This window comes from Odocoileus virginianus, chromosome 1 (assembly GCF_023699985.2).
Source record: "Odocoileus virginianus isolate 20LAN1187 ecotype Illinois chromosome 1, Ovbor_1.2, whole genome shotgun sequence".
In the NCBI taxonomy this organism is placed as follows: domain Eukaryota; kingdom Metazoa; phylum Chordata; class Mammalia; order Artiodactyla; family Cervidae; genus Odocoileus; species Odocoileus virginianus.
In genome coordinates, this window is record NC_069674.1 from 22882358 (window position 1) to 22895637 (window position 13280).

A 13280-nucleotide genomic window follows, 5' to 3' on the forward strand; every position below is an offset into this window, starting at 1 on the left:
CTATTCTATACAATAAGAACAGAGTTCCTTAAATAACAAAACACAAGATTTTAAATATTTAATTGGTATCATCCTCCAAAACAATTACCTTGGGAGATTATATCCTTTAGGGGAAACACACACCCTGGTCAGGTACCATAGTAACCATCTGCATGAATTATTTTACAACAGGAGATCCTAGTAAAGAACATGGAATTAATAAGCTACCTACCACTCTTTCTCGGAAGAGTTCGGGAAAGGTCAAAAGGAGATACCATGTGTCCCCCCATCTCCCAGAATCCTCACTGACATCTATCTTGACTGAGCAATGCGAGTGCCCCCAGGAAGGACTCTGAGTCGAAATGACCGGCCAGAGACAACCCGGAAACTAATCCCATCACAATAAAACCCGAGACTGTGAGCCAAGTGGCAGAGCAGTTCTGGGTTCCTTGCCCCACTGCTCTCCGCCTGGCGCCCCTTCCCAATGAAGTCTCTTGCCCTGCTGGCACACGTGTCTCCTGGGACAGTTCATTTTCCACGCTACACAAGAGCCCACTCTCAGGCCCTGGCAGGGGTTCTCCTTTCTGCAACAATATTATGTTCTAACATTCATATTTCCTTCAGAGGCAGATCACAGGCTACCCAAGAAAATTAGCAATCATGTAGCATTCACATCACACAGACAATGTTTCCAATACAAATCTCTTCATCATCAACTATATCATTATTAACTGTATACTAATAAAATTTTCTGGCTTATCCAAGCACTCCCCACCCCCAAATTGTGTGTGTGTGTGTGTGTATCATTTGCTCAGTGGTGTCCGACTCTTTGCAACCCCATGGACTGTAGTCTGCCAGGCTCCTCTGTACACAGAATTCTCCAGACAAGAATACTGGAGTGGGTTGCCATTTCCTTCTCCAGGATATCTTCCTGACCCAGAGATTAAACCTGGGTCTCCTGTGTTGGCAGGCAGAGTCTTAACCATCTGAGCCACCAGGGAAGCCCCAAATTACACTATTTAAAAAATGACAACTTGTTATCAACAAAAATATGTAAAGGAATAGGTCACTGGTACTGAAGGTAACAAAAAAATTTTTCTAAGTCGCTCAGTGCTAATCAATGTTAGCATCTGTAAGTACATGGTTTTCCAAGATGACAATTTAAATTTAGATATGTGAGTTCAAGTATGTTACTTGCTTATTTTTCAAGTTTCATTATCACGTTATGGACCTGTCTTACAGAAAAGAAGTCTCTAACTCAAGGAGCTAAATCTTCAGAGTAAAAAGATAGGGGAGGAGAAGGGAAAGAAGAAAAGGAAACTAAGAACTGACATAAACTTATATTCTTTAAAACACAAAAACCTGTTTCTTGTATATACTTAAAAATCACCCTAATAACCAATCTAAGTTACATGTTTATGACATACCATTTACAGCTTTTTCAATCAATTCTTCACAAGCATCAAAATCACCCTTCAATACCAATTTATCATGCAGATCTGTTAACATTGGATGTTCCAGGGCAATCTTGGTTTTCTTTTGCAGTGATTCAAAGGCTTCTGTATAGTTATGTTGTCTAAAGTGTTTTAGGCAAAGACGAATAGCTTCCTGTTCACGGTACTACTGGAACACAAGAGAAGGTATGAAAAAAAGGGATCTGGTTAGTTATTTCTTTAGGAAATAATAAGTGACAATTACTAACCTAAAGTGAGCATTTTAAACATTAATTAAACATATTAAGCATAACTTAGCATTGTACTAACCTTATTCATTAGTATCATTACTAATTCTACTATTAAATGGCAAAGCTGAAGCCTGGTCAATTGTAATAACTTGCCAAAGGTCACAAAGTATATAGCAGAAAGATATTAAAGAGATGAAGATATACAGATATATATACTGGCATATTATTTCATGAAGATAAAAGATACCAAAAGATGAAACCAGGTCTAATTCTGAACTTTCAAGAAAAGAACCAGAAGAAATACTTATCAAAGCCTACTTAAGATGGTAAAAATAATAGCTTTCAAGGGGTTTACTAATGGGGCAACAATGTTGATACTGAAAGCACAGAAGCCATTAAATAACATGCTCTTTGTTCTCAGTTCTAAGTAATAAGTTACTAGTTGAATGACAAATATTATCCAATATTCATGTATTTCAAATTCACAAACAGGTTTTATGATTCAAAACCATCAAGAAGAAACTATTAAAGTTTCATAATTTTTTTCTAATCCTGAGCTAACTCATCGATTAAATAGCTATAAAGTAAAAAAATCTCAATTAATTACAATCCAAAAAGAAATATTCAATTTAATAAGTCTATTTCCTAAAAGGATGAATGCCAAAAAACAAGATCACATATAGAATTTAAAAGAAAATTTAACTTCAAGTATAAGTTATGACACAGGAAACAGCCTTATGGACAAGGGTAGGGGAGAAGAGGGAGCGGATGAAATAAATGGAGAGAGCAGCACAGATGCATCTTCACTGATGTGTGTAAATAGAGAGTCAATGGGAATTTGCCGTATGACGCAGGGAACTCAAACTGGGGCTCTGTAATCACCCACAGGGGTGGGAATGGGCGAGAGGGAAAAGGGAGATTCAAGGAGGGGGGCGGGGGGGCATATGTATACCTATGGTAATTCATGTTGATGTATGACAGAAATCAAACCAATACTGTAAGCCAATCATCAATCAAAAATAAATAATTATTTAAAAAAAGAATAAGTTATAAGACTTCCACAAATTTCCTAAATAAGAATACAACAAACTGACATGGAATCAATGCATAATAACCAAATAAAAATATAATTTTACTTGTAAGCATTGCTGTTTAATAAGGCAGGAAAATTTACAAGACTCAAAACACTAATCAGTTTATAGTTTTTGATATTTTATTAATGACAGGTTACCAAAACACTTTTTCTTAAACACTATAGCAAGGTTTTCCCTCATCAATTAACAAAAGAATAATTCTATAACCCAACTAACTTTACATTAATAGTTTCATATGCTTGGCCTCTAAATAAAGATTTACCTAACTATCTGGAACCATATTAAACAGTAATATCTTGTTATCATGCTGACTTTAATTTCTAGAGGTTTACAATAATACAGAGAACGTGACAAAAGAATGACCAAACAATTTTAAGTTCTCAAATATAATCTGTCCACAATGTTGGGGGGGGGGGAGGTGCAATTTGCAATTTCTCACAGTATCAAGAGATTTGTGAACATATTAAAGAAAACACATGTACGTATCAGAGGCTAAAGAGAAAATTTTTTCTGGTATCAGAAAACCTTACTCATTAATTTTTTTAAAAAAAGAACCAATAGAATTTAGAAGACTATAAGTATGTGCTAAGCACTGTTATGTGTATAACACTGTAGCTGTCATTTTTAATGTTTAAGAATATCATCTCTACCTTGAAATAATTTAGAATATTACAGGCAATCCCAGAAAATACGTTAAAAATATAGAAAAACAAAAATCCAGATTTTAAATTGAATATAATCAAATCCCCACAATAAATTAGTCAAACAAAAAGTTCCTCAATTACACTGACCAGAAAAGAACTGAAATTCTATTTAAAGAAAAAAAACTTAGAAAGAGTCTATATTGCTTCCCAACCTCCTAAGAGATTAGTTGACAGTTCAGCCCAAGTCAGGAAGCAGTGATTAGATTAAACCTTATTACTCCCCTAATGAGACACAGTCCTCCCCTCAACAAAAACATAGCCGAAATAGTTAAATGGATATACATCAGAAACAAAGATGAAATGTTAAAGGTGTTCAAAAAAACCAAAGACCCATTTCTTAATAATTTAAATTCACACTTTTCAGGCTGCATTTATTATATAAAATGACCTATGAATAAAGTTATTAAATATGACCTTTATACTCCCTATAAGAATAAGATCACAATATTTATAGAAACTGATCTATCTCAAATTTTAGTTCTTTACAAGGAACAGTAAACATTGCTATTTTACTCAATATGAACACAAAGGAGGAATACATAATAAGAGCAACCCAGAACCACAACTACCGCACTGAAAACTACATAAAAATATTTCTATCAATATAGATTAAAAAGAAAATTCAGAGACAGATGGGTATATTAATATAATAGCAGATTCTGGCGCCACACTGCCTGAGTTGATGTACTGCCTTGAGCACTTGACAGCTGTGTGGCCTGAGGCAGAATACTTCTCCTGTCTGTGTTCCACTTCATCATCTGTAAAACATGGATAGTAACTGTACCTATCTCATAGAAGGGCAATGAGGGAATAAGTGACAAAGAAGGTTATAACCTGGCAAAATGCAAATGTTTAATAAACACTGATCCATCTTTTTAATTCTCATTACTGTTCTCAATATTTTAAATTAATCTCAAGACAAGAGCATGACACCATTCTCTATTACAGGCATCTGAAACATAAAACCAGGATTTTAAAATACAGTCCTACCTTACTATACCAGTTGAGACAGGGCTGTACTACATCGGGATCATCAATGCCACTAAGTTCAACATACCAGATGCTAAAGTTAAAGCTGGGTCCCCACGATAACAGTGGAACTTGGAGGAGGAAAAAAAGAAAGAAAAAGAAAAAAATTAACATAGTTCAAACAAAACTTTAGCAAAGTAAAACCACAATTCAGACTTAATAGTCAGCAAATTTTCTGAATACTTTCTATATGCCCAGCACTGTACTATTGGTGCTGGGGCCACAGTAGCAAAATGAAACATATGACCATTGCCATTATGAGGTTGCTTTAATTATAAAAACATGAGGATATATTCAAAGTGTCATGTATCTATCCCCCCAAAAACAGGACTAGGGCTAGATGATTTATTTTAGCAGGTTAGTTTTTATCAATGCCACAAGACACAAATAATTATTATAAAAGTTATTTATAATTTAAACTGTATCAGAGCACAGAAAGAGATAAACTTCAACTGCTTAGCAAAGAGGCATATTCCAGAAAACAAAACCAGAAGAGAAAAGATTTAAGGATAATCTCAGCTCTGAGTAAATATTCAAAATTTTAAATAATACTGATTTCTTAAAAAAGCAAATTAATTCTACCAGGTTTTCACTGCACTAAATAGAATCAGTTCAAGGAATGAAAGGTTGGTTCAACAGGAGTGATATTAATGTAATTCATCATGTTAAGTAAGTAGAAGAGAAACACATTTGATTACTTCAACAGATGCTAAGAGCAAACTAATAAAATTTACTTAAAAAAAAAAAAACCCAAACTCTTAATATATAAGCAACAGAGACAGAAGAAAACTTTGCTACCTAGATTTTTTGTCTTAAGTATCAAAACCTCAACCCACCACCCCCCTCAAACAAACCAAACCAAAACAAAAAACTAATGGAGAAACATTAAGTATTCCCATTCAAATCAGGAACATGATAAGGAGGCCTAATATCTCTACCATTCAATACTATATGGGAGATCCTAGCCAGTGCAATCAGGAAAAACCCCTGCAAATCAAGAAAAAAAATCACTTGAAGATGATTTAGCTTATCTACCTAAAAAATTCAAGACATTTAACTGAAAAACTTTTATCTAAAGTTTATATGCAAGAAAAAAAGAAAAAGCTTAAAATATCTCAGAATAAACTTTAAAATATACAAGGTAATAAAATTTTAAAATATAAATATTTTACTTAATATGTTTCCAGATGGGAAAACTCAAAGGTTGTAAACATGTTGATTCCCCTCAAATTAATTACAAATTTAATGTAATCTTATAATCCTTACGGTATAGATCCTATTTTTTTGACATCAGACAAGCTGATCTGAAAAACAGCAACAAAAAAAATATCTAAAATAATACTAATAATAAGAAAATAAACATACTAAAAGATACAGGAATTTTAAGTTTGGTATTAGTGAAAGAAAACAAAGTAACATTACTGGAGCATAAGAGTGTGTCCAAAAATCTCTGAAGGATCCAGAGGAATTTCATAGAATCATGATAACATTTCATATCAGTAATGACAGGACACAGCAGACAGAAGTTTTTAACCTGTGATCGATAGGCTCCCCACAACCCTTTCAGGAGGTCCCATGTGGTCAAAACTACTTTTCGTAATAAGACTAAGGCTTTATAGCCTTTTCTTTTTTGTCTTAACTGTACTGACATTTGCACTCATGGTACAAAGGCAATGCTTAATAAAACTGCTGGCATCTTGGTAGTGCCAAAAAAGTAGTAGTATGAGAGTGATCCAGTGTCCATTCCTTAATACAGTATGAACTGAACTGTATTCCTCGCCATCACACACCTGCCAGTTAAAATACAAAAAGACAATTCATTTAAGAATGTCTTTTGCAAATAGATAGCCAGTGGGAATTTGATAATGATGCAGCTCAAATTCAGTGTTCTCTGACAACCTAGATGGGTGAGATGGGGTGCAGGTGTGAGGGATGTTCAAGAGGCAGGGGACATATGTATACCCATGGCTGATTCATGCTGATGCATGGCAGAAATCAGCATAACACTGTATGGCAGTTATCCTCCAATTAAAAATAAATTTATAAAAAAATAAAATGCTTTTCCATAAAAAAGAAAATAGCATAAAGTAAGCTACAACAATATAGTTTATAGCACAGCTAATATAGCCAACATTTTAGAACTTTAAATGGACCATATGATATAAAATATTATATCATTACACTGTACACTTGAAATACATAAAATTTTATAAATCAAGTATACTTCAATAAACAGTATAAAAAGTAAATATATAATAAATTTACTTCTTGGTTTGTGAAAAGTTTTCTAAATTTTCTTAAATGATGCTCATTTTCATAGCTCCTAGAAATGCATACATTTTTAAAATAAAATGTCAAGTTTTGCCTGTAATATACACTTAATGCAACATAAACTCCTAAAATCGTGACTGCATTATCAATTTAATGTTAATTTTAACTGCAATGCTTAATTGTGCATTCATCCTTCTAATTAAAATAATATGATTTAAACATGAAAAAAATGTCTCCGATGACGTGTAAAAATTAATTTTAGTAAATTCCTACCATTAAGTACACATCATTTTAATATTCTGTGTGGCACAATGGAAAGTACATGTAAAGTACTTTTGCTGCATATGAAAGTATGATGGCATTCTCAAGGAAAAGAACCTGTGTAAGTTGTGAGCTGAAACAGCCACTGAAATAGCTCTGTAGGATACTATTTTTTCTTAAAGGAAAAGCTGACATCTATGAGTATTTAGATTTCAGTATCTGTCAGACATTTACCTGTCATTTCAAAGACAACAAATATCAGTATTTGTTGCCATGGACAAAATTCAAGCTTTTGAGGAAAAATTAGAATTTTGGAAAATCAGTATTCAGCATTGTGAGCTTAGCTACTTTCCAATACTTTTCTGATAGGATTGGTGGTAATAATAACAAGTGTGATTTTTAAAAAATATTATATAATGAAATGTTTCAACGTTTGAAAGATTTGCATAACTCAGTGAATCACATTTTCTAAATTATCAATAAATGATTTTTACAAAACCATACATGGATGAAAGACTGGTTCAAGGTACAAAACAGAACAATGGATTTTAATATCACACCAACATGGTTCAGACTGAGTAATGTAACTAAGAAACTAATACTTGTCAATTTTTTATTAGGTATCAAAACAGAATATCTACAATATTTAATATCATGTCTACTAATTTCCAAGTCCACTGCTCTTTCCTAGCATATGAAACTAAATGAAGAGCTAAGATGTACTAGGTCAGATGCTTTCCTATTCTTGTCACCTAAAGGACGCTGAGTGAGTAAAGATAGAGAAAAGCAACAGGAACTAGTCATCAGGATATATGCAGGATTCCCAGAATGTTTAATATGACCTTCAGCTTATATGTGCAAATAACACAAACTTCAAAAAGTCTTATACCAACAAATATTGAATCACCATCACTGTTTTGGTGTGCATTTCTTCAGAAGTACCATTTAAAAAGCATATCTACTACATCATAGCAATAACCATTAGGCAGTATAAATATCAGAATAAAACAACATTCTAACCCAAGACCCCAAGGACACAGTCTGTAAGTGTGGCTTATTATTTAGTGATCTGAAATCCATTCTTAAGTTCCAAGTCCAATTTCAATAAAATCAGGAGGAAAAAAAGCTTCCTATTATATCTATTCAAGTCAGCAAAATGTTTATTTATTAAATCCTTATAAGCAACTGTGGGAGGGAGCTTAATTAGGAAATCATCTCACAAGATCTTATATTAGATGAATAAAGAGTACAGTGAACTTTTAACAAACTGAAGGCATATATACAAGATGAGCAGAATGATATACACCCATTTCAAATATACACCAATGATTTCTGGTGGCGTTAACAACACTAATTCTGCATATTAGACACACTCTGTATTGTATATCAGAAATCTAAATGTGAACTGGAGCCCCAAGCACACTTTCCTCACTCTCTAATAAAAGATGCCTTTACTCTCCCCTCAAATAAAAAAATTTTTTTAGAAACTCCTCACATCCCAAGGCTAAGAGTCTGTATCCTAAGATTCATTATCAGCTCTTCCAAAGGGATAATCAGACAAAGATAAGATCTGGATCAATGCCTCTCATGCTTTTTCATAAAATGGCATGCATAGAAAATTACAAGATACTAAAAAAAAAAAAAAGAAAAAAGAAAATTACAAGATACTTAGTACACAAGTACACAAGGCTTCAGGATTCAGTGATTCTATTATTGGCGGGGAGTCAATGTACACAAGTACATATACATTTAATATGCTTTGGCAGTACCATTTGGAAAGCTCTTGTCTAGATGACTATACAGCTCTTAGAAGATGTTAGTAATTTTAAGCTCAGGACCTAGAAGATTATAGAAATTCAAGATTAACCTCGCTGAAAGAGTGCATCTACTCTTACTCAGTTCAGTTCAGTTTAGTCACTCAGTCGTGTCTGACTCTTTGCCACCTCATGGACTGCAGCACGACAGGCTTCCCTGTCCATCACTAACTCCTGGAGCTTCCTCAAACTCACGTCCATTGAGTCAGTGATGGCGTCCAACCATCTCATCCTCTGTCGTCCCCTTCTCTTCCCACCTTCAGTCTTTCCCAGCATCAAGGTCTTTTCAAATGAGTCAATTCTTCACATCAGGTGGCCAAAGTATTGGAGTTTCAGATTCAGCATCAGTCTTTCCAATGAATATTCAGGATTGATTTCCTTTTGGATGGACTGGTTGGATCTCCCTGCTGTCCAAGGGACTCTCAAGAGTCTTCTCCAACACCACAGTTCAAAAGCATCAATTCTTCTGCACTCAGCTTTCTTTATAGTCCAACTCACATCCATACATGACTACTGGAAAAACCACAGCTTTGATTAGACGGACCTTTGTTGGCAAAGTAATATCTCTGCTTTATAATATGCTGTCTAGGTTGGTCATAACTTTTCTCCTAAAGAGTAAGCGTCTTTTAATTTCATGGCTGCAATCACCATCTGCAGTGATCTTGGAGCCCCCCAAAAAATAAAGTCAGTCACTGTTTCCACTGTTGCCCCATCTATTTCCCATGAAGTGATGGGACCAGATGCCATGATTTTAGTTTTCTGAATGCTGAGTTTTAAGCCAACTTTTTCACTCTCCTCTTTCACTTTCATCAAGAGGCTTTTTAGTTCTTCTTCACTTTCTACCGTAAGGGTGGTGTCATCTGCATAACTGAGTTATTGATATTTCTCCCAGCAATCTTGATTCCAGCTTGTGCTTCATCCAGCCCAGCGTTTCTCATGATGTACTCTGCATATAAGTTAAATAAGCAGGATGACAACATACAGGCTTGATGTACTCCTTTCCCAAATGGTATCAATCTGTTGTTCCACGTCCAGTTCTAACTGTTGTTTCCTGACCTGCATACAGATTTCTCAAGAGGACAGGTGGTCTGGTATTCCCAACTCTTGAAGAATTTTCCAGTGCTGTGATCCACACAGTCAAAGGCTTTGGAAGACTGTAAAAATTCAAGATTAACCTCACTGAAAGAATGTATCTACTCTACTTAAAAATGAATGCAATAAGTACACAAAACACTTAGCATAGTAGTTGGCACATGGTAAGTGCTCAATAAATGCTAGATATTATTATTATTAACTCCTATTACTATAATAATTTTCTTCTTAATAGTATACTTTTAAAATGTTACCTCTCCACATGCTCTCATGAAAGCTACCGTTGGGGTACGTTCTTTCCCCATCTCCCTCTGACAAGACACAGTACTCATCCTAGATTTCCAGACTCCCAAGGATCCAGAATACATGCTGGGTTCAGCCAAAGCTAAAGCTTCTCTCTGAACCTCCGACACCCACTCAGGCTACAAAAATCCATAAAATTCATAGAAATCTAAGTCATCTCATCTACCAAAACCCAGAACTCCTTCAGAATCCTTCCAAAAAAATCAGTACTTCTTTCTGCGTTCACATCACCTTATTTCCTAACACAACTACTATCTTGGCTATGAATCAAGATACAAACCTTTCTAGTCACCATATAACTAATAACCTTACCCCATTCAACTTTATGTTTTCAGCCATCTGATCTAATCGCCCACTGAGGTTTTCCCTTCCAAACTTTAAATTTCCTCTCTTGAATGTAACCACCCAAATAACTACTCTCCTTCCTTACTAAACTTTCTTTTTACTTATAAACCTTACCTGAAACTAAGCTTCTTCCTAAGGCCAACTCTCAACTTTCACACTAAGTCATACTGAAGACGTCACTCCAGCATGGGCTCTTTATTTTTTTGTTTGGTGATTCCCCTTGGATATTCAAAGAACGCTGTGACCCAATCCCTCTCAGATTTAAATGTAAAATGAAAAATACATAGAATTCAGAGTAAGCAAACTGCATTGAACTACAGCTATAAAAATAACTAAGATACAAAATTATGATATAGAAATATATGTGCTTTTTATTAGCACATTAGCTAACAAGGTTCAGAGACAGGTCTAATAATTACCATAATTTCAAAGACATAATATTTGCCACAGTGTAATGTGAGAGAAATATTTATAACTTCTATCCAAAACAAGTCACAGGTAATGTCAAATACTATAAGCTACTACCTATATTCATAATTGAAGAAAATGCTAAGAGGTTAGAGAACACAAAGATGTAACTTTTCCTTCATTAAGTTCACAAAGCCACTGATTAATCCCTATAAATCTCTGTATAATAAACTCAAAAAGTATAAATAGGATGTCTCTAATGAGGCAAGCAGTTTGCTTGATGCTTCTGAAATATGAGGAAACAGAAGACAGTTGCTATCACCAGGGATTTCCGAATCTACTTGAGGAAACAAAACTTTCACCTAACACAGAGTAAAAGAATTCAACATTCATAAAAAGACAGACTTAAGTTTGTATTCTATCTCTATGTCCTACTGTACAGCCTTGGTCTAATCATTTAATCTACGTCTAAACTTCAGTTTTCTCATCTGGAAAGTGAGCATAATATACCTATTTCAGAGTGTTAGATGTTTCATAAACAACATCTATTTATTACTTTAAAGTAATATAAGCGTATATCCAAAAGCATATACCAAATGCTATGTCTTTGACCCATCACTTACTAGCTATATACCCTGGCACACATCATCTGACTTCTAGTCTCGGTTTCCTCAACCAAAAAAGGCAAGATTTTTATCTTCCAGTGTCATGCTCAAATGATATACCATTTGTGAAAACACTTACAAACACAAAAGCAGTAAAAACACATTCAGCTCTTTGCAACCCCATGAACTGTAGCCCGCCAGGCTCCTCTGTTCATGGAATTCTCCAGGCAAGAATATTAGAGTGGGTTGCCATTTTCTTCTCCAGGAAATCTTCCTGACCCAGGGATTGAACCTGCAACTCCTTTTTCTCCTGTACTGGCAGGAGGATTTTTTTTTTTTTTTTACCACTGAGCCACCTGGGAAGCCCATTAAAAACATATGAAGTTCTAAGTAATGACTGCTGAAATGACATGATGGTTCAAATCATGTGCATGTACTTTTTCTATGTCTAACTGATGCATAAGAGGACTTCTGTTCTCTTATAAATTTTTTAAGGGAACAAACTATTCAACAACCCTAAACAGGCTTCTATTCATAGTTCTTCTAATGAATAATATTAGAGGATTAAGATCTTTAGAAGCAGCAGTAGTACTTTCCTTCAAAGAAAACTGATGGGTATAGAAAACGTACTCTGAAAATTCAAATAAAATAACTTAAAAAAAGAGAACATTTCATTTTGCATGACTAAGCAATCAGAGGTTGAATAAGTACTTTCAAATTTTTTAATCTAAATTTAGTACATGAAAATATAAAATATTTTCACTGCTGCTACATTTGGAATGTAAGAATTGTTTAAGCTATACAAGAATCTATAAGAAATGGGTGGCATGCATACTGAAGAAAGAATTATTTATTAGCATGAAAGAAGAAACAACTAAAGAATTTTTTCAAGAAATTTGCTTGTTCATAAATTTTCATAGATAAACAGGATACAGGTTTTTATTTCCAATTACTGATTATAACAAACTACAGCTTCTGCTGCAAGCACTGTCACACCAAGCTCAGCCTGGGCAGCTACATGGTGCTGCACGGGGGAGTTCTACTACAAACCCCACTGTCAGTAGCTATTTAAGAGCAAAGGCAACTACAACTAAGGCTTTGGCCAAAGTAGCACACGGAGCTCTAGGCCCACACAGTGGCGGACCCCGGCACCAAGACAGCCTGAGGCCCCTCTGACTATCCACTCTTACACACCCTCTCCTGCCCTGGCTCAGGGAGATGGACTGCGTTAGGCAGCAGGAAGGGTGGGAGAGAGACTGGACAGCCGTGCCCCCAGTGAGGGTCGGGGCAGGGTCGAAAGGGCAAGAGGCCACCTTGCTCAGGCAGGTTACAGGGGCAGGGCTCTGCTCCAGGATTCCTTCTCTCCCTCAGCTGGTAGGGGTTCAGGAAGTAGGATTCGGGTTTGCTCATTTCCCAGCTTCCTGTTTCTTTCAGGCTTCCCAGGTGGTGCTAGTGGTAAAGAACCTGCCTGCCAATGCAGGAAGCCATATGAGACTTGCGTTTGATCCCTGGGTTGAGAAGATCCTCTGGAGGAAGAAATGGCAGCCCACTCCAGTATTCTTGCCTGGAGAATCCCATGGACACAGGAGCCTGGCAGGCTACAGTCCATAGGGTTGCACAGTGTTGGACATGGCTAAAGCGACTTAGCATGCACACCTATTTATAAAAGAAAGTAAAAAACCAAAAAGTCC

The 13280-nt window shown here is 35.4% G+C and overlaps 1 protein-coding gene across 6 annotated transcripts in view; it reads right to left on the reverse strand.

The window, feature by feature from the left end:
* The window catches only part of MKLN1 (muskelin 1), a 377738-nt gene that overhangs the window by 101675 nt on the left and 262783 nt on the right, over positions 1 to 13280 (reverse strand). For all 6 annotated transcript variants that reach the window (XM_070465719.1, XM_070465720.1, XM_020894367.2 and 3 more), the window contains 2 exons: positions 4452 to 4561; positions 1407 to 1599 (listed from right to left, as the gene is read on the reverse strand). In XM_070465719.1, coding sequence (XP_070321820.1) covers positions 1407 to 1599; positions 4452 to 4561 — 303 coding nt within the window. The remainder of the gene's footprint in view (positions 1 to 1406; positions 1600 to 4451; positions 4562 to 13280) is intronic.